This window comes from Notolabrus celidotus, chromosome 3 (assembly GCF_009762535.1).
Source record: "Notolabrus celidotus isolate fNotCel1 chromosome 3, fNotCel1.pri, whole genome shotgun sequence".
Classification (NCBI taxonomy): domain Eukaryota; kingdom Metazoa; phylum Chordata; class Actinopteri; order Labriformes; family Labridae; genus Notolabrus; species Notolabrus celidotus.
The window spans coordinates 27,480,963-27,503,871 of record NC_048274.1 but is presented as its reverse complement, the minus strand read 5'-3'; the positions used below and the strand labels follow the sequence as shown (position 1 = coordinate 27,503,871).

General features: G+C 42.7%; 1 protein-coding gene and 1 long non-coding RNA gene across 2 annotated transcripts; both read left to right on the top strand.

Annotated features, from left to right (window-relative positions):
* Positions 1 to 582: 582 nt before the first annotated feature.
* Positions 583 to 5,231, top strand: LOC117809703. The gene is made up of 3 exons (XR_004630610.1): positions 583 to 806; positions 4,150 to 4,272; positions 5,160 to 5,231. It is a non-coding gene; the product is annotated as an uncharacterized LOC117809703 (long non-coding RNA).
* Positions 5,232 to 7,892: 2,661 nt separating this feature from the next.
* LOC117810492 lies at positions 7,893 to 11,069 on the top strand. The gene is made up of 7 exons (XM_034680352.1): positions 7,893 to 8,590; positions 8,711 to 8,939; positions 9,046 to 9,276; positions 9,389 to 9,530; positions 9,629 to 9,775; positions 9,899 to 10,125; positions 10,250 to 11,069. The coding sequence occupies exons 1-7, from the start codon at positions 8,128 to 8,130 to the stop codon at positions 10,386 to 10,388; spliced, it is 1,578 nt and encodes a 525-aa protein (XP_034536243.1). The 5' UTR covers positions 7,893 to 8,127; the 3' UTR covers positions 10,389 to 11,069.
* The last annotated feature ends 11,840 nt before the right edge of the window (positions 11,070 to 22,909 follow it).

Here is a 22,909-nt window from a genome sequence, read left to right as displayed (position 1 = left end):
GATTGTTGCTTTGTTGGTCGGCGTGATCACAGCCGACAGTGACCGGTTATTAAAACTTCTCTCACAACGTGTTCACGAATCACCTCGTCATCCCTACAGCATCTGGATGGACGCTACAGAACATATACATTTCTGTAGGACTTACGAAATGTCATTCATTCTTCTGCTTGTCAGAGCCCCCGTGGTGAGAGCTTTTTAGACTCTGATCCGGACTACAGTCCTGAGCAAAGCACCTCATCAGGTCAGAGGGACGGGGACGGGGAGTACACGCCGGGGAAATGTACGCGCAGGAGGCGGGCAGAACAGCAGGACAGAATTTGATTGGTTTAAAATTTGGGGACCCAAAAAAGGCTGATTGGTTGGTGTCTTCTCAGGTTTACTCTGGCTGTAGATAGCAGCTTTTCTTCGCTCTTTTATAAGAACACATTATGTATTGATTGCCATCAGGACATAAAGATCATTTTAACCAGTATAACAAAAAGTGTCTCTAAATCAGATTACCAACCCCAGCTTTAAGGTCGTTAGTTGTCATGCTTTTCCTTGGTGTGTAGAAATCGCTCGAAGTGGCACCTCTTCTTGACTAACAATCTTCTCTGGCTGATGTCCCAAACCCGCGCAAAAAGTGGACATCTTGTAAACAAACAATTCGTCTTGTTGGTTGGTTGTGGGCATGGGTCGGTCCTGTCAAACTTGGAGTCTTACCGAATTTGGACTTAGTAATGAAAGAGCCTGTGGGTTAAAGTTGTTAGTTGTTAGTACTAAATACCAAATGAAAAGAGTCATCTTATGATGACGGATGTGTCCAGGTGAGTGTTTGTAGCTCAGTGACTGTTAGGATGTTAACTATGTATATCAGCAACATAAAGAGAGAAAGACCTTGTACTTATATCACATCATTACCAGTAAGATAATCTTGAGGATGATTTCATGACTTCTTAACGTGATAATTGGGGTTTTAGTGCTTCATTAGACTGGTGTGTGGCTGATGGGTAATACCAGCTAGAGCAGGGGTGTCAAACTCATTTCAGTTCAGGGGCCGCATACAGCCCAAGTTGATCTGAAGTGGGCCGGACCAGCAAAATCATAACATAATAACCTATAAATAATGAAAACTCTACATTTTCCCCTTTGTTTTAGTAAAAAAAAGTACAAATACATTCTGAACATGTTCACATTTAATGAAGTATCTTCCTACACAAACACCTGGTGTATTTTTTGCCATGATGAGTCTCATAGTGGGCCGAATATTTTACTCTTTAAGCCCTGAAACCTACTGTGGACACACCAAACACACAGGTAACAAATTCACCTGACACAGAGTGTAAGGTTTACTGCAAAAGAACAAATAGATTATAATAATGAAGAAGGTAAAGTTGATTATTATGGACCCCTTAGCTCCAGCATGAACAGTTTGCTTGCTGGACAGTGTTGTATGCAGGGGTGTAGTGCTAGTGTTAGTAGATAATGGGTCATCTTATAGTGCTCTAAAAAGTCTTTATGAATCTCAACCATAGACTGTATAAAATATAGACGTAGTATCCGTGACGTCACCCATCAGTTTCTGCAGAGCGGTTTTGAGACCAATTGTCGAAGGCAGCCATATTGCTTCTGTCGAGCCAGTGTGGGGTAAAGAGACGGAGTTTGAGCCTCCTCGCCAACAGCTACAGTGTTCCCGTAGTCAGCTGTTCCTCTCATTGGAAGACTGGTAATCTCAATATCTTCGAAATTACCGCGTTAGAAAAAAATTCACCCCCCTCACAGTAGGGCTGTCAAAATTGCTCCAAAATGACATTCGAATATTCGCTCTAAAAAGAATCCATAGGTTCGAACCATTCGAATATCTATATTTGCGCATTATGTCAATAACAGGTGGACAAACTAATACAAGGAGACATAACTACTTGTATATGTATTCTAATTTCAGATATAACATGCCTAAAACATACCTACACATTACAAAACAAGTGAATGACCTACCGTAACACTTATAAGACCGTGGACCTCTCGCTCGCTCACACTCCCCCTCTCTGTGCGCAATGCGCTGAGTGAGTGCTGAACAAGACTTGTGAGAGCAATTAAAGGTCCCGACTCTTGTCCCTAATACAGGCAGGCTTCATTCAGTGATTGAAGCAAATATTATTAACATTAATTGAAGTTAAAGTTAAAAATGAAAAAGTAGTCCACTTACATTCTTGGCGCTAGTATGAGAAAAAAGAGGAAAAACTGCATTTTACCCCAGTGTCACTGATTGTCGGGCTCTTTTAGTCCACTGTCAATGTAGGGTCTTAGGCCTGACAGGTTTTTGCCAAAAACACAAGACTGTTCACATGTGAAGAGGCCCGATCTCTTTTTATTCACTATATTCCCAACGGTGGAAAAGACGCGTTCAGGATCTGGGGACGGAAAGATTTCTCTCTGCCATCTTCTTCCTTCTTCCCGCTGTGCATCTGGGACTCCTGTGACCTGTCCCTGACCCGTCATGCAGTGCGCCCACTCGCAAAGCAGCCGCCAGTGTTTTTTTTTCCCACAGTCGAATATTAATTTTCACAATCGAATCTCTGTTTTTTTTAAATATTCAAATATATATTCAAATTTAGAATATTCGTTGAAAGCCCTACCTCACAGTGAGAGGACATCGAGAAATGAGCTATCCAGACTACACTCGTCTTTTGTACCAGGCTGTAAACATGTTTATTTCTGCTGTAAAGATCGTCTTTTTCCCATTCATGTGTAAGTGACTTCCGGTACTTCCGGAGCCAGCCTCAAGCGGATCGCCGATGAACTGCAGCTTTTAACACTTCCGCATTGACTCATATTTTTAGACCGGAGGTTGCTGCTTGATCTTGGATTGTGCAAACAGCAAGTAATCTATTTTCTCACTTTGAGGAAAAAAAAGTCCCGAAGCACCGTTCAGGTGTGCTCCGTCAGCACTATGATTTTATGCGACCCCCAGACGACAAATTTGAAATAGTAGTTACTTTTATTAGAAAGTAGTTAGTTAGTAGTTAATGTCTTCTCTGTAATTTTTTCGCTTTGCAAAGTTGTTCTGCGGGCTGGATTAGAACCTCTGGTGGGCCCGTTTTGGCCTGCAGGCCGCACGTTGACACCCCTGAGCTAGAGGCTACGGTGGTGTTCCTAGCTTAAATTGTCATGTCTCTCCTTGTGTTGGCTGATTTATGCAAGAAGCTAAACTAAGTGTGTTTTTAAACTGCGAATATGGCACACTATATGCTGTGGACTAAACCTGAGAATGTATTATAATTTTAAAAGGTCATGTTAAATTCATTCACATTGACTTAATGTGTTTGTTTACATTATTATGTCTGCATGTATTAAGGATACTGTGTCTACAGAGGTGAGAAGAAGAGAAACTACTGGTAATAAAAGTAAAAAGCCTGTCCAGGTTGAGGAGAAAGTTCTTTGAAACAGCCCGATAGAGCTCAATATTGACATGAAAAACTATTGTAGAAAGTTCTATAAGTTTTTATAGATGTTACCTAAAGTTATATAGGTCCTGAGCTAGTCTGTTGTGACCCTAGAGAGGTTTGTGACAGCTATCATCTCTTCCTCTATCTCTGCTGGGATGTTGTAGGTTTTTATTTGTTTCTGTGACAGAGGAGAGACGTGGTCCTCCCTTCCTTCCCCTCTCTGGATTTTTGTCTGTGATGGAGGTCCTAGAGGTCTGCGGGGAGGGGATATTTGTGGTTGGTCAGGAGACGGCATTCCTCTTCAACAGTATTCACATGAGAACAGTAAAAAAGATGACAAAATAAAAAAGGAGTGTTTTATTGAGGGTCATAATTATTATAGCTTTCTGTGACACACGCAGAAACACAACTACTGGTCTCGTCTCCCCCCCCCCCATCAAAACACCTGCCCTCCATCTGACAAGAAGGCAGACCCCTTGTATCATTTAAGTGTACACTTAACAGTGATAATTCATTATTTCACATGCTTTTTACTTTAATCATAAACTTTTTTACAGTGACAGTCAGTTTAAATTTACAAATCTGTTTATAGGCCCGTTATTTACAAGGAGTCATTTCAGTGTCTCCTGTTCTAAAGGGGGCAAAAATGTCTATTACGACCTGAACAGCGTGGCCCCAGATTTCTCCCCCTGTATATAATGTGTTCTGTCATTTATTGTAGAGCTCTTCAGTTGGAAGTTGAATCATCTCAAAGTTTGCTGTCATGCATCCACATCTCCATCCAGTATGCTGTTAAACATCATAGTGATCAACTTGCACCTTGGACCTTGTTGGACTTAAAGAGGTAAGTCAGACTTTAGAGTGCACTCATTTTATTATGTATTGTTATTAAGTTGTATTTGAGCTATGAAGGTTTCTTGAGATCCCAAAGTGTTTTTTTGTGCATCTGATTACCTGGAGTGAAAGATCGAGAAGTTGAACATTTCTTAAATCCACCTAAAACAACTATAGTGATTTTAAAAACCTCACATCTCAACGTATTAACAGGTAAACAGCTTATTTAAGTAAATTTATGCCTAATTTTTCACCTTCTTCTCTATATTTGTATTTATATAAAACAGTTGACTCCTCCATTGTGAAATACAAAGACTTTAAGGTAGCCTTTTTTTTTTATCAGCAGTACATTTCCTTTATTCACAGCCAGGATTTTTTGTACTTCATAGTCTGACATTTTGATATGACTGTTGGAGAGAGGTTACAAGTTTGCTGCTGTCCCTTCAGTCTTTACCTGAGGGAGACCTTCACCTGTGCATTTGAGTTCTGTTGAGCCCCATTTAAACCACATGATGTCGTTGATCCACAAAAACAGAGCTCCGCTTCGACACAGCAGAGACAATGCGACTGTTAGGGGTCTTTATGAGAGACAGAAGACAGCCTTTCAACCTTCACTAAACTGCTTGTTGAGACAAAGAAAACTGAGTTAATATAATACTCTGGCTCTGGGCTGAATGGAATTGGAAAATGATTGAGATATTTTTTCTTCATGCAACATATTCTGAAGAAATAGAGGAATTTATAACAGATAAATGAGCTGAAAGTGAGTTTTTATGCACTTAAAAACTGTGAAAAACATCAATAATAATAATAATAATAACCTTTAGGATTTTTGTGTCTGCTTTCAAACCAAATCCCCCTTCTGCCTTTGTCACACTGTGTCCTGTCATCTGACAGCGCCTCTGACACCCACCTGGAGAAGTAGAGTGACAAGAGGAGGAGAGAGTGAGACGTAACTTCGTAAATCTTAAAAAAAAAAAGGCAATTTTCCTACTTACATGTCATCAATAATTTCGGACGATGTTTGAGGTTATGTTTGAAGCTGTATCGCTAACTCTTTTTTTTTTTTTTTTAGTGGGCTCTAAGTGTAGACACCAAATACTCTGCGGTCCTGTTAGTGGTCTATATTTTGCCCACAATGTTGACGAGTAGTGGAACGGGAACACCGTCTTATGATGTCTCACAGAATTGAGTACTTACAGGGGTATTTCTGATAGCCTCACGTGCATCTTTACATTGTACAATCATGAAACACAGGGCTTCCCAAGGTGTGGGTCGGGACACCCTGGGGAGTCGCAAGACACAAATGAGGGCTCGTGAGATGTCTTTCAGAATGTTTTTTTTAAAGTTGTCTAAAAATTGTGCATTCTACCCATTAAAGTAAAAAGTATCGACAAAAATAGCAGCTTAACTTGAAATAAAACCTTGAAAATTGAAAATGTAATGAGTTTTCTGCCTTTCTTTTCGCCAGATGACTCCTAAGTTTAGGGTTAGTGAACATTTAATTATCAAAAGCATCAGTAGCAGTAGGTTCATTCATAACAGCACAGGAAACACAGACATATGCTCATATAGGTAGGCTCATTTTCTGCAGACCAGCTAAATGAAGCCACATTAAATCACTATGGGGGACAGTTGGGGTCGCAAGTCTTTGGAACCTATATTTTTTTAGGGGGGCTGAAAAGTTTGTGACCCCTGATGTAACACACAGAAGATGTATGCTTAGTGGTCAGCTAAGTGAGGTGTTTGACTGTTATTGTAGATAAATTATGGAAAATGAGAAACGGATGCACGAGCTGCGGTGTCACTATTGCAAATATGCACATCACAAACCAATGGTTAAACAATATTTCATCCAGTCTTATCTCACAGAAAAGATAATTATGGTGTAAATACATTATGACATACAACAGAACAAGAATACATGTTTATATGCAAAGGAATTACTACAATCTGAGTAGTCTAAAAACACAAAATGAACTTGTTTTTAAAATGAGCTGAAATCCCTGAACGCTTCATGGCTTTGTTAGGAATCAAAACTTGTAGCTGTGGAAAAGTGCAGGCCAATAAACATTTAAACGAGAGAGACGTCTGAGCCAGAAAACTTTTAATATGCTCTGATTGTTGATGCCAGACGGCGCGGTTACGCTATCTCAGAAAATCTGATTCCCAAATTAGATTTTCATGCACTAAAGTGTCTGGTTCTACAGAAGTGAAACACAAATTTAGCTGCAAGGGTACAATTATTGTATACATTTACAGAGCAGACATTTACATCTCAGGCATTCAGCCAACGCTCTTTAGTAGAACAGCAAACGAGAAGAGGAGTCTGAGAGAGGAGAGACACCTTGTATGTGGAGAGTTTCTCTGTGTGTGTTTAAATCTAGTTTGTGTGATGCATAGAGGATCTCTGATTGTCCTACTGTCTGCTCGACATTTAAACAGAAGCACTTTAATTAACCAGCGTTCACTGAAGGTAACACTCACACTCACACACACACACACACACACACACACACACAGACACACAGACACACAGACACACACACACACACGCACACACACACACACACACACGCACACACACACACACACACACTTTCATAGGTTTCTTTCACACTTTTATTCTTGCTTTGCTTTTTCTCACTCACACGCTCAGCCTCTCTCTGATTCATTCCGTCTGTTTTTCTCACACACACGCACACTGCAATGATTCCTTCAGAGTGCAGACGCAGGCAGAAACAGTCACTCTGATATTATTAGACACTGCACTTTAGAAAGCCAGATGATTCATGTTTTTATTTGAGAACCATAAAACAATAAGGTATGATTGCTGCACCTGCTGTAGCTTCCTACTGCGGGACACGACGGACGCCAGTAAATGACAGCGTTGATTTCTGCTTACACATCACTCTTTGCCAGTTAAAGGGGGCTTTTAATACAACTCTGACAGATGTATTACACTGATGAGCTGTGGAGAACACACATGTCACAAATGCACAACACACATCTGCTAATCTAAATATCTCTGTTGAATTTATAACGATGGACCACAGGAAGAGTGTGAGAATTATTGAAAGCTGCAGAAGGTGTGAGCTTGATGTCGAGGTGGAGGTATCCAATCATAACTACAAGAATATAATAACTAACCCTGAGTGGCCTTTGAACCATCAGTTGCTCTAGTATGTGGTTGATTAACAATTATAAAAAGCTACAACTAACTCTTGATGGTAAAACAGATAGCGCTGACAGAGTATTAAATTCTGTAAAGCCACAAGCAGTGCTCAGAGCTGCATGAGATCCAGCAAATTACTGTTAAAATTACCACGGTTAACATCTCAAATTGAACCCAGAATGGGTCCCAAAATGGCTTGGTGAGTTTAACCAGGCATTGTCACAGAATGCCTCTGTCATTTCTTGAAATTTCTACCCTCCAGATCTGCGAGATTAAGTGCTATTATAGTGAAGTGGAGGCTTCTAGGAGCAACAAAGCTCAGGAACAAAGTGGTTAACCACCATGCACTGTCACCGAGCAGGGTCACTGGATGCTGAAGCATGTAGCATGTAAAATTCAACTCTAAAATTCACCACCTCAGAGTTACGGAGTGCCTCTGGATCATACCTGTCAAGTCTCCCGTTTTGGCCGGGAAACTACCGTATTTTACCCCTCTTTCCCGCCGTCCTCCCGTATTACTATTTTCCCGTAATTCTCCCGTATTAAGAAAAAAACATTCCTCTGCCTCTGCTCCCGTCACTAGCCTCGCGAGAACTGCCACATGCAGTCGCCTGGGTGGCAGTTGTCGCGAGGTTAGTGACGACAGCGGGTCGAGCGGGAACAACAAACCCGGGACAACAGAGGAGAGAGATGAATGAGATGATGGATGAAAGTGAGGAGAGAGAAGGCATTCCTGCCAAAAAAACAAAGAAGTCATGTAAATATCTAGAAAAATGGGACAGCGAATTTACATTCCTAAAGAGGAGCAGGATGGGGCACAGCCACGCGTTCTGCAAGATTTGTAATTGCGACTTCAGTGTCTCCCACGGGGGAAGGAACGACGTAAGTCAGCACGAGAAATCAACCAAGCACAACCGCTGGCTAGAGGCACAGAAACATTCCCAGGCGATGTCAACATTTGTGACTAGGAATACCACCGAGGCAGACCAGGTCATAAATGCGGAGGTTAAAATGGCAATGTTGTGTGCCAAAAACAACGTTGCTTTCAGCTTCTGTGACGACTTCAACAAGTGCGTAGCTGAAATGTTCCCGGACTCGGCTATCGCTCGAAAATACTCAGCGGGAAAAACCAAGGCTACACAACTCATCAAAGGTAAGTTGAGTCAAATTAAGTATGAGCATTATGTATTGGTATGCCGATTTGATAATGTCCTGCATGCACATTGTAGGCTAATTGTTAGCTAACGTTACTTACTGGGCACTCACTCAACAGGTGCCATAGCAGCAGAGCTAGATGACGAGTTGGCCAAAACATGCCGATCTCAACCCTTTTCCCTGATGTGCGACGAATCGAATAACAGAAAATCAGACAAAGAATTCGTCATCCTGGCTAGACTCTACGATGAGGCCACCCTGCAGGTCACTACAAAATTCATGGAGATGCCTATATGCAACGTGGGAAATGCAGAAAATCTGTATGAAAAGTTGAGTGAAGCATTAAGGTAGGGGAACTGCACTGAGTTGTTGACGTGTGTAAGAATTTGTATTTAATTATAACCTTACGTTTTGTCTGAGACGTTTTGGTACGTTTTTCCCTGTTTCCAATAGAAAAAGAGGCATCCCATGGGAGAACCTGATAGCCTTTAATTCTGATAATGCGAGTGTCATGAAAGGCAGACACAACTCGGTTATCAGTAGACTGAAGACCAGCCAGCCCCACGTCCAGGACCTTGGCTGCATCTGCCACCTAGTACAGCTGGCCACTGGCTGTGGCATCAGAGCAGCCCAGGTACCAGTGGAAGACATCCTGGTGGGGATATACACCCACTTTGATAAAAGGTAAATGCATATAAATTAAGGCCTGCTATATTTATAGGTCTGCAGTTAATATTCTTACAATCTCACACACATACATTTCTAACCACCAACAAAATTGTTTTCTATTTTTCAGTGCAAAAAGATGTGAAATCTACAAAGATTTTGTAGATTTCACTGATTCAGACCACCTGAAGCTCCTCAGGTACTGCAGCACCAGATGGCTGAGTCTGTTAACCTGTATCCAGAGAGTGTTGAACCAGTGGGATGCACTTAAGGTATGGATAATAACTCCAGCAGATGTATACACACACATTACTATGCTGTGTTTCCATTTTAACCATGAATTGCCACCCTTTGTTCCTGTGCACTGTAGGCCTACTTTACCAGTCATGAGGAGGTGGAGAAGAGTGCCAAAGTGCGTAATCTGGCAAACCATCTGTGTGATCCAATCGTGAAGACCTACTTCAAGTTCCTGAGTGCTGCCCTGAAGCCTTTATCTGAATTCAATATTGCCTTCCAGGTGGGCCTCAATGATATTGAATGACTGAGTGAATAATAGTCAATTATAATTAAATATGACTGTGCTTATTGTAGCATTCTTATTTCAGTGTTATTTTGTTGTGACCAATGATATTTTCTGCAGTCAGAGGGAGTACAAATTCACAGACTTGAAGAGGAGATGTGCAGACTGATCAGGAGGATCCTGGGCTACCTCATACCAGCCAAGGCCATGGTGGGTGTACCTCTCAGGGAGGTGGAGTATGGAGAAGGACATCAGTTGGCTGATGAAGAACTCTTTATCGGAGCAGACACAAAGGCATTCATGAGAAGCGAAGAGCTCCCTGTGTCAGCCAAGAAGAAAATCTTTCAGTGAGTTTATTACCAAGCAATTATATAATTATGATATCATCTTTTGACAGTAGGAGAGAATAGGCTGTAGTGTGCCTGAAATGTTGCCACTAATGCATTTTTTTTTACTGTTATGCTGTTGTAGATCTGTGAGAAGATTCTATGAAGCAGTGCTTCAGAAGATGTTCTCCTCCTTTCCCCTCGACCATCCACTCCTGAGGGACCTGAAAGTGCTGGACCCTGCTGCTCGCCTCGACATTACTCCAGGAACAGGTAGATGTTAGAGTCAGGACTCAGTTCCCCATTGATAGAAAGAATGAATTAATGAAATATTGCACGGTTTAGATTTGCAATGTTCAGTCAAACACATGTTTTCTTTTACAGTGGAAAGGCTAAGGGCCCTCTTCCCTCAGTTGAACTTGAGTGAGGATAGGCTGAGAGAGGAACTAATTGACTACCAGGTGACAGATAGCAAGCAACTGCCCCATGAAGACAGAATTGACAGATTTTGGGGCCTGGTAGGGAAAGATGTGAGGTTCAGTGAGCTGCCAAGACTGATGAAAGCTTTACTATGCATTCCCCACAGCAATGCCAGTTCTGAAAGGGTGTTTAGTATGGTGAGAAAGATTGTTACGGAAAATAGGATGTCATTAGACAACAGCACTGTTTGTGCTTTACTGTCATGTAAAATAAACCACTCCGGCCCAGCCCACAAATACACTCCTTCCAAAAAAGTGTTAAAGGATGCAAAGTCTGCAACAAATCTGTACAATATGTCATTAGTGAATGCCAGAGAGCTACTTGAGTAAACATAATGAAATGTAGGAAATGTAAATGAATGAAAATAAAATGTAGCCTACATGTTAAGCTTAAAGACAAGCAATGTGAAATAAGCAGTAAATATGTAATGTGTTGACTTGTGAATGAACTGAAAATATGTAAAATAAATAAATGTGCTTCATATACTCTTTTGTGTTTTCATTTAGGCTTTATTTTAATGTAGGAATGTTCACAGCATTTCAATGTCGACAAAGGTAGGCCTATCAGATTCTGATCACCTAACTAATTAGTAAGCTGTTGACAAGTTGTTTTTTTAGATATCTTGTACTCCTGTCTTAAAATGTAAGGGATACTGGAGCTTGGTTGGGGTGGTGGGACAGCTCACAGCAAGCGCTGGAAAATTTCCCTTATTTTCAAATCCAAAACTTGACAGGTATGCTCTGGATGGAACTCAAAAAATTAGCTGGAGTTGTGAAAAGAACATTGCAACTTGACACTGGGGCAGTGGAAGTGTGTTCTTTAGTGTGATGAGCTATGCTTTGTTGGTGGCAGTCATATGGAGAAATCTTTGTTTGACAGATGACAGAATAAATTTACCAAATGAAGGACATATGGACATTCACAGGGTTCCCATGCGTCCTGGAAAACCTGGAAAACAGTTGACCAGTTTTCCAGTACTGGAAAACACCTGGAAAATGGGAGAAAAAGTAAAATGTCCTGGAAAAGCACATATAGTCCTGGAAAATTATTCCAACATGGCTGCGTGCGACCTGACCCTATTAACAAAACACATCCCCATTCATTGAAAGTTGAGTGCACGCTGTGCTGGAAAAGACAGCGACACTGCACAACTTTTTTCACATCTTTTCTCCTTCACTTCATAATCATGCATTCACAGAAAACGGGGGTATATTGTTTATGTTTTATGGTACATTAACCTTGTAGAGTGCTCTTTGATTCAAAGAGTCTTACATTTAAGTTATAGTGTGACCAGTGGAGTCGGGCAGAGAGCTTGGGGGTCTGTGCCTCACAACTTTCTCTGCAGGCTGAGAGCTCAATTACCGTACTCTAGCTCAGTGGTTCTCAAAGTGGGGTCCTGGGACCCCTGGGGGTCCGTGAACCATAGCGTCGGGGTCCGTGAAATAATTTGAATAAAATTGTGCTGACATTACAAAACAGCATACACCATTGTTATGATACCATTTGGTGGCTCGAAGGGATATGTGAGTCTTGCTACTGTTAATTTTCTGAAAGCGTTTAAGATCAATTACTTGAAAAGTATAAATGCTGTCATGTTGAGTCCACAAGGAATGAAATGACCCTCTGTTTTAAAGTATATAAGTGGTATTGACTTGATTCAAATTGAAATGTTATCTGTTTATCACTATGGTACAGGTCTGAAGTATTTACATTGATACGTTTTTCAATACAAATAGTTCCAAGGGCAACTAAGAGTGCAATGGTAAGCATGTGCTTTAGTGATGGGAAGTTCGGCTCTTTTCAGAGAGCCATCTCTTTTAACTCAGCTCCCAAAGAAGAGCCGGCTCTTTCGACTCCCGAACGGCTCTTAATTTAGGATCTTTTGTTGCCGTATATTTTACCTTAACTTTGAAAAAACTAATGGTTGGTGTGTTGAAAACCCTTTAACGTACCGTGTTTTTATGAGCAGCCTTATAATTGCCCAATTTTGTGCATTTATTCTGTTACAAAACCATTCTCACCCTGATCCTAGGGTTAGGGTTGTAATTAGGGTTAGGGTTAGGGTTAGGATTAGGGTTAGGGTTAGGATAAGGGTTAGAGTTGTGATTAGGGTTAGGATTAGGGTTAGGGTTAGGATAAGGGTTAGAGTTGTGATTAGGGTTAGGGTTGTGATTAGGGTTAGAGTTGTGATTAGGGTTAGGATTAGGGTTAGGGTTAGGGTTGTGATTAGGGTTAGAGTTGTGATTAGGGTTAGGGTTGTGATTAGGGTTAGGGTTAGGGTTGTGATTAGGGTTAGAGTTGTGATTAGGGTTAGGGTTGTGATTAGGGTTAGGGTTAGGGTTAGGGTTGTGATTAGGGTTAGAGTTGTGATTAGGGTTAGGGTTGTGATTAGGGTTAGGATTAGGGTTAGGGTTGTGATTAGGGTTAGGATTAGGGTTAGGGTTGTGATTAGGGTTAGGGTAAGGATTAGGGTTAGGGTTAGGATTAGGGTTAGGGTTGTGATTAGGGTTAGGATTAGGGTTAGGGTTGTGATTAGGGTTAGGGTTGTGATTAGGGTTAGGATTAGGGTTAGGGTTGTGATTAGGGTTAGGGTTGTGATTAGGGTTAGGGCTGTGATTAGGGTTAGGGTTGTGATTAGGGTTAGGGTTGTGATTAGGGTTAGGGTTAGGGTTGTGATTAGGTTTAGGGTTAGGATTAGGGTTAGGGTTAGGATTAGGGTTAGGGTTGTGATTAGGGTTAGGATTAGGGTTAGGGTTGTGATTAGGGTTAGGGTTGTGATTAGGGTTAGGATTAGGGTTAGGGTTGTGATAAGGGTTAGGGTTGTGATTAGGGTTAGGATTAGGGTTAGGATTAGGGTTAGGGTTAGGGTTAGGGTTGTGATTAGGGTTAGGGTTAGGGTTAGGGTTGTGATTAGGGTTAGAGTTGTGATTAGGGTTAGGGTTGTGATTAGGGTTAGGGTTAGGATTAGGGTTAGGGTTGTGATTAGGGTTAGGATTAGGGTTGGGGTTGTGATTAGGGTTAGGGTTAGGATTAGGGTTAGGGTTGTGATTAGGGTTAGGGTTAGGATTAGGGTTAGGGTTGTGATTAGGGTTAGGATTAGGGTTAGGGTTGTGATTAGGGTTAGGGTTAGGGTTGTAGTTAGGGTTAGGGTTGTGATTAGGGTTAGGGATAGGGTTAGGGTTGTGATTCGGGATAGGGTTAGGGTTGTGATTAGGGTTAGGGTTAGGATTAGGGTTAGGGTTAGGATTAGGGTTAGGGTTGTGATTAGGGTTAGGGTTGTGATTAGGGTTAGGGTTGTGATTAGGGTTAGGGTTAGGATTAGGGTTAGGGTTGTGATTAGGGTTAGGGCTGTGATTAGGGTTAGGGTTGTGATTAGGGTTAGGGTTGTGATTAGGGTTAGGATTAGGGTTAGGGTTGTGATTAGGGTTAGGGTTAGGGTTAGGGTTGTGATTAGGGTTAGAGTTGTGATTAGGGTTAGGGTTGTGATTAGGGTTAGGGTTAGGATTAGGGTTAGGGTTGTGATTAGGGTTAGGATTAGGGTTAGGGTTGTGATTAGGGTTAGGGTTAGGATTAGGGTTAGGGTTGTGATTAGGGTTAGGGTTAGGGTTAGGATTAGGGTTGTGATTAGGGTTAGGATTAGGGTTAGGGTTGTGATTAGGGTTAGGATTAGGGTTAGGGTTGTAGTTAGGGTTAGGGTTGTGATTAGGGTTAGGGATAGGGTTAGGGTTGTGATTCGGGATAGGGTTAGGGTTGTGATTAGGGTTAGGGTTAGGGTTGTGATTAGGGTTAGGGTTAGGGTTGTGATTAGGGTTAGGGATAGGGTTAGGGTTGTGATTCGGGATAGGGTTAGGGTTGTGATTAGGGTTAGGGTTAGGGTTGTGATTAGGGTTAGGGTTAGGGTTCAGATTAGGGTTAGGGTTAGGGTTCAGATTAGGGTTAGGGTTAAGATTAGGGTTAGGGTTAGGGTTCAGATTAGGGTTAGGGTTAGGATTAGGGTTAGGGTTAAGATTAGGGTTAGGGTTAGGGTTCAGATTAGGGTTAGGGTTAGGGTTAGGGTTAGTGTTCAGATTAGGGTTAGGGTTAGGGTTCAGATTAGGGTTAGGGTTTGGGTTCAGATTAGGGTTAGGGTATGGATTAGGGTTAGGATTAGGGTTAGGGTTGTGATTAGGGTTAGGGTTGGGATTAGGGTTAGGATTAGGGTTAGGGTTGTGATTAGGGTTAGGATTAGGGTTAGGGTTGTGATTAGGGTTAGGGTTGTGATTAGGGTTAGGATTAGGGTTAGGGAAAGGGTAAGGGTTGTGATTAGGGTTAGGGTTAGGGTTCAGATTAGGGTTAGGGTTAGGGTTAAGATTAGGGTTGGGGTTCAGATTAGGGTTAGGGTTAGGGTTCAGATTAGGGTTAGGATTAGGGTTAGGGTTCAGATTAGGGTTAGGGTTAAGATTAGGGTTAGGGTTAGGGTTCAGATTAGGGTTAGGGTTAGGGTTAAGATTAGGGTTAGGGTTCAGATTAGGGTTAGGGTTAGGGTTAAGATTAGGGTTAGGGTTCAGATTAGGATTAGGGTTGGGGTTGTGATTAGGGTTAGGGTTAGGATTAGGGTTAGGGTTGTGATTAGGGTTAGGATTAGGGTTAGGGTTGTGATTAGGGTTAGGATTAGGGTTAGGGTTGTGATTAGGGTTAGGGTTAGGGTTGTAGTTAGGGTTAGGGTTGTGATTAGGGTTAGGGTTGTGATTAGGGTTAGGGTTAGGATTAGGGTTAGGGTTGTGATTAGGGTTAGGGCTGTGATTAGGGTTAGGGTTGTGATTAGGGTTAGGGTTGTGATTAGGGTTAGGATTAGGGTTAGGGTTGTGATTAGGGTTAGGGTTAGGGTTGTGATTAGGGTTAGAGTTGTGATTAGGGTTAGGGTTGTGATTAGGGTTAGGGTTAGGATTAGGGTTAGGGTTGTGATTAGGGTTAGGATTAGGGTTGTGATTAGGGTTAGGGTTAGGATTAGGGTTAGGGTTAGGATTAGGGTTAGGGTTGTGATTAGGGTTAGGGTTGTGATTAGGGTTAGGGTTGTGATTAGGGTTAGGGTTAGGATTAGGGTTAGGGTTGTGATTAGGGTTAGGGCTGTGATTAGGGTTAGGGTTGTGATTAGGGTTAGGGTTGTGATTAGGGTTAGGATTAGGGTTAGGGTTGTGATTAGGGTTAGGGTTAGGGTTGTGATTAGGGTTAGAGTTGTGATTAGGGTTAGGGTTGTGATTAGGGTTAGGGTTAGGATTAGGGTTAGGGTTGTGATTAGGGTTAGGATTAGGGTTAGGGTTGTGATTAGGGTTAGGGTTAGGATTAGGGTTAGGGTTGTGATTAGGGTTAGGGTTAGGATTAGGGTTGTGATTAGGGTTAGGATTAGGGTTAGGGTTGTGATTAGGGTTAGGATTAGGGTTAGGGTTGTAGTTAGGGTTAGGGTTGTGATTAGGGTTAGGGATAGGGTTAGGGTTGTGATTCGGGATAGGGTTAGGGTTGTGATTAGGGTTAGGGTTAGGGTTGTGATTAGGGTTAGGGTTAGGGTTGTGATTAGGGTTAGGGATAGGGTTAGGGTTGTGATTCGGGATAGGGTTAGGGTTGTGATTAGGGTTAGGGTTAGGGTTGTGATTAGGGTTAGGGTTAGGGTTCAGATTAGGGTTAGGGTTAGGGTTCAGATTAGGGTTAGGGTTAAGATTAGGGTTAGGGTTAGGGTTCAGATTAGGGTTAGGGTTAGGATTAGGGTTAGGGTTAAGATTAGGGTTAGGGTTAGGGTTCAGATTAGGGTTAGGGTTAGGGTTAGGGTTAGTGTTCAGATTAGGGTTAGGGTTAGGGTTCAGATTAGGGTTAGGGTTTGGGTTCAGATTAGGGTTAGGGTATGGATTAGGGTTAGGATTAGGGTTAGGGTTGTGATTAGGGTTAGGGTTGGGATTAGGGTTAGGATTAGGGTTAGGGTTGTGATTAGGGTTAGGATTAGGGTTAGGGTTGTGATTAGGGTTAGGGTTGTGATTAGGGTTAGGATTAGGGTTAGGGAAAGGGTAAGGGTTGTGATTAGGGTTAGGGTTAGGGTTCAGATTAGGGTTAGGGTTAGGGTTAAGATTAGGGTTAGGGTTCAGATTAGGGTTAGGGTTAGGGTTCAGATTAGGGTTAGGATTAGGGTTAGGGTTCAGATTAGGGTTAGGGTTAAGATTAGGGTTAGGGTTCAGATTAGGGTTAGGGTTAAGATTAGGGTTAGGGTTAGGGTTCAGATTAGGGTTAGGGTTAGGGTTCAGATTAGGGTTAGGGTTCAGATTAGGGTTAGGATTATGGTTAGGGTTAGGATTAGGGTTAGGGTTCGGATTAGGGTTGGGGTTAGGGTTAGGGTTAGGGTTAAGATTAGGGTTAGGGTTAGGGTTCAGATTAGGGTTAGGGTTAGGGTTCGGATTAGGGTTAGGGTTCAGATTAGGGTTAGGATTAGGGTTAGGGTTAGGGTTCAGATTAGGGTTAGGGTTAGGGTTAGGGTTCAGATTAGGGTTAGGGTTCAGATTAGGGTTAGGGTTCAGATTAGGGTTAGGGTTAGGATTAGGGTTAGGGTTAGGATTAGGGTTAGGGTTAGGGTTAGGGTTAGGATTAGGGTTAGGGTTAGGGTTCAGATTAGGGTTAGGGTTCAGATTAGGGTTAGGGTTAGGGTTAGGATTAGGGTTAGGGTTAGGGTTAGGGTTAGGATTAGGGTTAGGGTTAGGGTTAGGGTTAGGATTAGGGTTAGGGTTCGGGTTAGGGTTCGGATTAGGGTTAGGGTTAGAACCAGAACTAAACTTAAGTAAACAGAACCAGAACCAAACTCATGCAAACAGAACCAGAACCAAACTAAAGCAAACACAACCAGAACCGAACCAGAACCAAACAAGAACGTACCAGAACTGAACCAGAACCGAAGCGAACCGAACCGTGCCAGAACCAAACTAGAACCGAACCAAACTCAGCCAGAACCAAACCAGAACGTTCCAGAACTAAACTAGAACCGAACCAGAACCGAACCAGAACCGAACCAGAATCGAACCAGAACTGAACCAGAACTTAACCAGAACTTAACCCGAACCAGAACCGCACCGAACCAGAACCGAACCAGAACCGTGCCAGAACCGAACAAGAACCGAACCAGAACTGAACCAGAACCGAACCAGAACCAGAACCGAACTCAAGCAAACACAACCAGAACCAAACTCAACAAAACACAACCAGAACCGAACCAGACCCGAGCCAGAACGTACCAGAACTGAACCAGAACCGAACCAAACCGAACCAGAACCGTGCCAGAACCAATCCAGAACTGAACCAAACTCAACCAGAACCAAACAAGAACGTTGCAGAACTAAACCAGAACCGAACCAGAACCGAACCAGAACCGAACCGAACCAGAACTGTGCCAGAACCGCACAAGAACCGAACCAGAACCGAACCAGAATCGAACCAGAACTGAACCACAACTTAACCAGAACTGAACCCGAACCAGAACCGAACCGAACCAGAACCGCACCGAACCAGAACCTTGCCAGAACCGAACCAGAACCGAACCAGAACCGAACCAGAACCGAACCAGAACCGAACCAGAATCGAACCAGAACTTAACCGAACCAGAACTGTGCCAGAACCGCACAAGAACCGAACCAGAACCGAACCAGAATCGAACCAGAACTGAACCAGAACTTTACCAGAACTGAACCCGAACCAGAACCGAACCAGAACCGAACCAGAACCGTGCCAGAACCGTAAAAGAACCGAACCAGAACCGAACCAGAACCGAACCAGAACTGAACCAGAACCGAACCAGAGCCAGAACCGAACTCATGCAAACAGAACCAGAACCAAACTCAAGCAAACACAACCAGAACCGAACCAGACCCGAGCCAGAACGTACCAGAACTGAACCAGAACCGAACCAAACCGAACCAGAACCGTGCCAGAACCAATCCAGAACTGAACCAAACTCAGCCAGAACCAAACAAGAACGTTCCAGAACTAAACCAGAACCGAACCAGAACCGAACCGAACCAGAACTGTGCCAGACCCGCACAAGAACCGAACCAGAACCGAACCAGAATCGAACCAGAACTGAACCACAACTTAACCAGAACTGAACCCGAACCAGAACCGAACCGAACCAGAACCGCACCGAACCAGAACCGTGCCAGAACCGAACCAGAACCGAACCAGAACCGAACCAGAACCGAACCAGAACCGAACCAGAATCGAACCAGAACTTAACCTGAACCGAACCAAACAAGAACCGAACCGAATCGAACCAGAACCGTGCCAGAACCGTTCAAGAACTGAAACAAGAACCGAACCAGAACTGAACCAGAACCGAACCAGAACCGAACTCAAGCAAACAGAACCAGAACCAAACTCAAGCAAACATTATTAATGTCCTCAGGTTGGCATTGAGAAAAATCAGATTCCTCAGCTTGGATGGGCTGATCTGATTTCTCCTCTCAGTGAGTATTTTCCCGGTCTTCAAGAAGACTCTCTCTGAAGGAACAGATGAAGCCAGGATACACAGCCTCCCCTCCATCACCTGTATCCTATATCCTCACATGTGATTTGGCCGCATGGCCGCCATGCTGACCAATCAACACAAAGTTCTGCTGTGAGCAAAGCTGAGGCTGAGCACTGTGAGAGCTAAGCAGCGACAGGAAAAAACTGGGAGCCGGCTCTCTCTCGATGCGAGCCGGGTCTTCTGATTCACTATAAAGCATCGGCTCTCAGAGCCGCAGCTTTTGAACATGACACATCACTAATGTGCTTAGTCTGTGTTACAATTATGAGGGGGTCCTTGGACAATTTTCTCACCTGTAAGGGGTCCCTGGCTCCAAAAAGTTTGAGAACCCCTGCTCTAGCTAGTAGGAGTGCAAACTCCCGATAGTGAAAACAAACGGAACAAAAAGAGCGACACAGCTGCACAGAAACTCCTAGACTCCTAGACTACATGTCTTTCAATGTAGACTTCCACTGAGAGGAACATATTAGACTATTTAGGAACTAAATTAGGAACTAAATTTAGACTGTCATACCAGTTTGATCATCAATGAAAATGTCCTGGAAATGTCCTGGAAAATGATCCCTGGAAAAGAGTGGGAACCCTGCATTCAAACCATTTGGGTGCTTCTAAATGTATAGTTACAGTTTAGGGAAGGCATTGTGTCAATCCACTGTGGCTGTCCCATGTGCACAAATTGAGGCATTGATGTGATCGACTTGCAGAGTGTCCTACTCTTAATTCAAGTAAACAACTTGTGGATATCTAAAATGTTGAATTGATGACATAAATGACCCCCTCATGCCTTTTTGGATCACTTGGCACAAATTCCAACACAGAGACTGTGTAGTAAATGGATGTAGTATCCATGACGTCACCCATCTGTTTCTGAAGCTCTGATTTGAAGCCAATCATCAGCGGTGCCAAATTGGAAATGATGAACTCAGCCTAACTTCTGTCTAGCTAGTGTGAGGTAAAAAGGCGGTCTTTGAGTCTCCTAACCAACAGCTACAGTGTTCCTGCCTGTCAATCAAGTCAGCTGTGCCTCTCATTGGAAGACTCATAATCTCAATATCTTTGAATTACCGCGTTAGAAAAAAATTCACCCCCCGTACAGTGTGTGACGATCGAGTAATGAGCTATCCAGACTACACTCGTCTTTTGTACCAGGCTGTAAACATGTTTATTTCTGCTGTAAAGATCTTCTTTTTTGAATTGGTGTGTATGTGGTTTCTGGTACTTCTGGAGCCAGCCTCAAGCGGATCCTCGATGAATGGCAGTTTTTAGCACTTCCACATTGGACTCATGTTTTTAGACCGGAGGTTGCCGCTTGAGCTAAACTGATATTTTGAACCAGGCTGTAAATATCCTCATTCTATCGTCTTTTTTTCAATTGGTGTGTATGTTCTTCCCTGTATTTACGGAACCAGCCTCAAGTGGACACTCGAGGAACTGCAGTTTCTAACACTTCCGCATTGGCTTCAATTCTCGTAGTCGGAGGTTGCAGCTTCAACACTACAATGGATACATTGGAATGTAATACTGGAGAATATACGAGTAATTCAAAATTATATTTTCTTAAAGGTGATATATCATGCAAAATCTACTTTTTAATGGTTCTCTACCTGAAATATGTTTCCCTGGCATGTCTACAAACCCCCATAAAATGAAAAAAAATCCATTCTGCCCCTTTTTTTATTTCTCCACCTTTCTGTAAATGTGTGCTGAAACGAACTGATCCAATTTTCGTCAATTTCGTACATCACAACGTGTTCTGGTCTGTAACGGGAGTCAGAGCTCGGAGCTTGTTCAGACCTCAACCCCTTTCATTCCCTGCACACATGTGGGCTAACAAGGAGCTTAGGAGTGAGGCATGATAGTTGTAGGCTGTCTTAATAAACACAAAGGTCGGTTTTACTCCCCACGTCTGCAGATTTGAAGATCCAGCGGAATATTTTTATTTGTCATGGAAAAGTGCTAGCGCTAGTTAGCATAGCCACATGGCAAATTCAGAGGGTTGAAGTAACGCGGGTCTGGACAGCCGAGGGCACATCCATTTCCTGAGGGGGCGTGGTCAGAGAGCTCATTCTCATTTAAAGGCACATACACAGAAAACAGCCTGTTCTGAGCAGGGCTGAAACAGAGGGGTTTTCAGGCATGCCAAAATCTGATTTCAAAGTGTTTTTTTGAGCAATAAACTTTAAAGACATGTTTTGGGGACCTCTTAGACCAATATATTTTGATGAAAAAGAGCATAATATGTCACCTTTAAGTCATATTTAGGCTCAAGTAAAAAAGTGTGTGTTAAATACATGTTTAGATCCTTTCTACTTACAGAAGCATTGCCGGCAGTCCTCACAACTTCAAGTTATCTTGAGACCACTTCTTGGCAGGAGTGCCTTCTTCTTTCACCACTCTACCCTCAAGGCCACTGTATGGGAATGCTTCAGCTTCTTCCATCTCAACAGAGCAACCCTGAAGCTCTGTCAGAGAGGCCGTCGGCTGTTTGTGTCACCACTCTCAGACGCTCTTCTTTCTCCAGACAAACTCACACACTGAGTCTGGAGGTCTCTGAGTTTCAGAGGTTTTTGACTCCTTCCATTTTTCAAAGATGGGAGCTGTTGAGCTCTCTTATACTCTGAGTATTATACTCAACACAACTCTTCCTCAAAGTCCACAGAGACTTCTAGATTGAATTTTGCTTCTGGACATTTTCCATGAGCTCTGGACTGAGCAGTAATATCCAGTGAATTATGTTTGTAAAGTAAGGATCTGTTATTCTGTGTGCTTTCTACCCGGTAACAGCTATGTGATGCATCGGAATAGGTTCACATTCGGAGACATTGAGAGATGGTGTTAAATTCACTCTGGTTCACCGGTTGAAAACTCCACACAAGACACCAGAGTATTTTGCAAAGTCAAGCCAGTGTTAAAGTGTATTTTTTTGCTAAATTTTGACTTTCCACCCCCAGCACACATTATTTACAGGCAGCTGGTGGCTGTCTGCCTCACCTCAAGGTGTTTGTGTCACCACCCAGCATGCCCACACACACACACACAATGAAACGTCACTACTCCTGACACACAACCAACAGCGTGTCCCTGTCCCCTTGTCACACAACCCCTGGCCCCACCTCATTCAGTCCCCTTAGCCCGCCACCTCCCTACCACCTCCTTCTCTTTCTGTGTGTGCGTGTGGTGATAAACATATCTGTGTGTGCCTCGATGTGTGTGTTGGGAGTGTGGGTGCGCACACGTCTCCCTCTCCAGTCTGAAATATGGCGGTGTCTGCCCGCTCTGTATATCTTGACTCGTCCCTTCAGCTGAAAAACCTTGGTCGCTGCTGATGGAGGAAGCTGCACCACAAATAGCTAAGAGACATGACACTCTAACAGGTCGCAACATAACAGAGGAGGCATGCACTCAGTGACATTTAGGGACTACATTTGTGTACTCTTCATCCATTTATCAGGATGCTCTGTCTAACAAGAAAAGGTTAAGTTTCATAGAAGAATAAAATAAAACAATATCAAATCTAATAACCAGTCAATAACCAGCAGGCAGAGTTATATATTTTAATATCTGTCTGCATTGAAGGGTCATACTTAACCAGGTTTTAAATCTCAATGATAAATGGTGTGATTGAAATTCAGTAAAGGTCATTCATCATCACATATTTAGAAGGAAGTTCCTGTTGGTGGGCCACCCTTTGAATAAACAAGTACATTTGGAAATAATCCTGTAAATGCAATATTCCAATAAAACAGTCAAGTTATATTATTTTATAACTTTCCTGAAATAAGAAAACCTGAC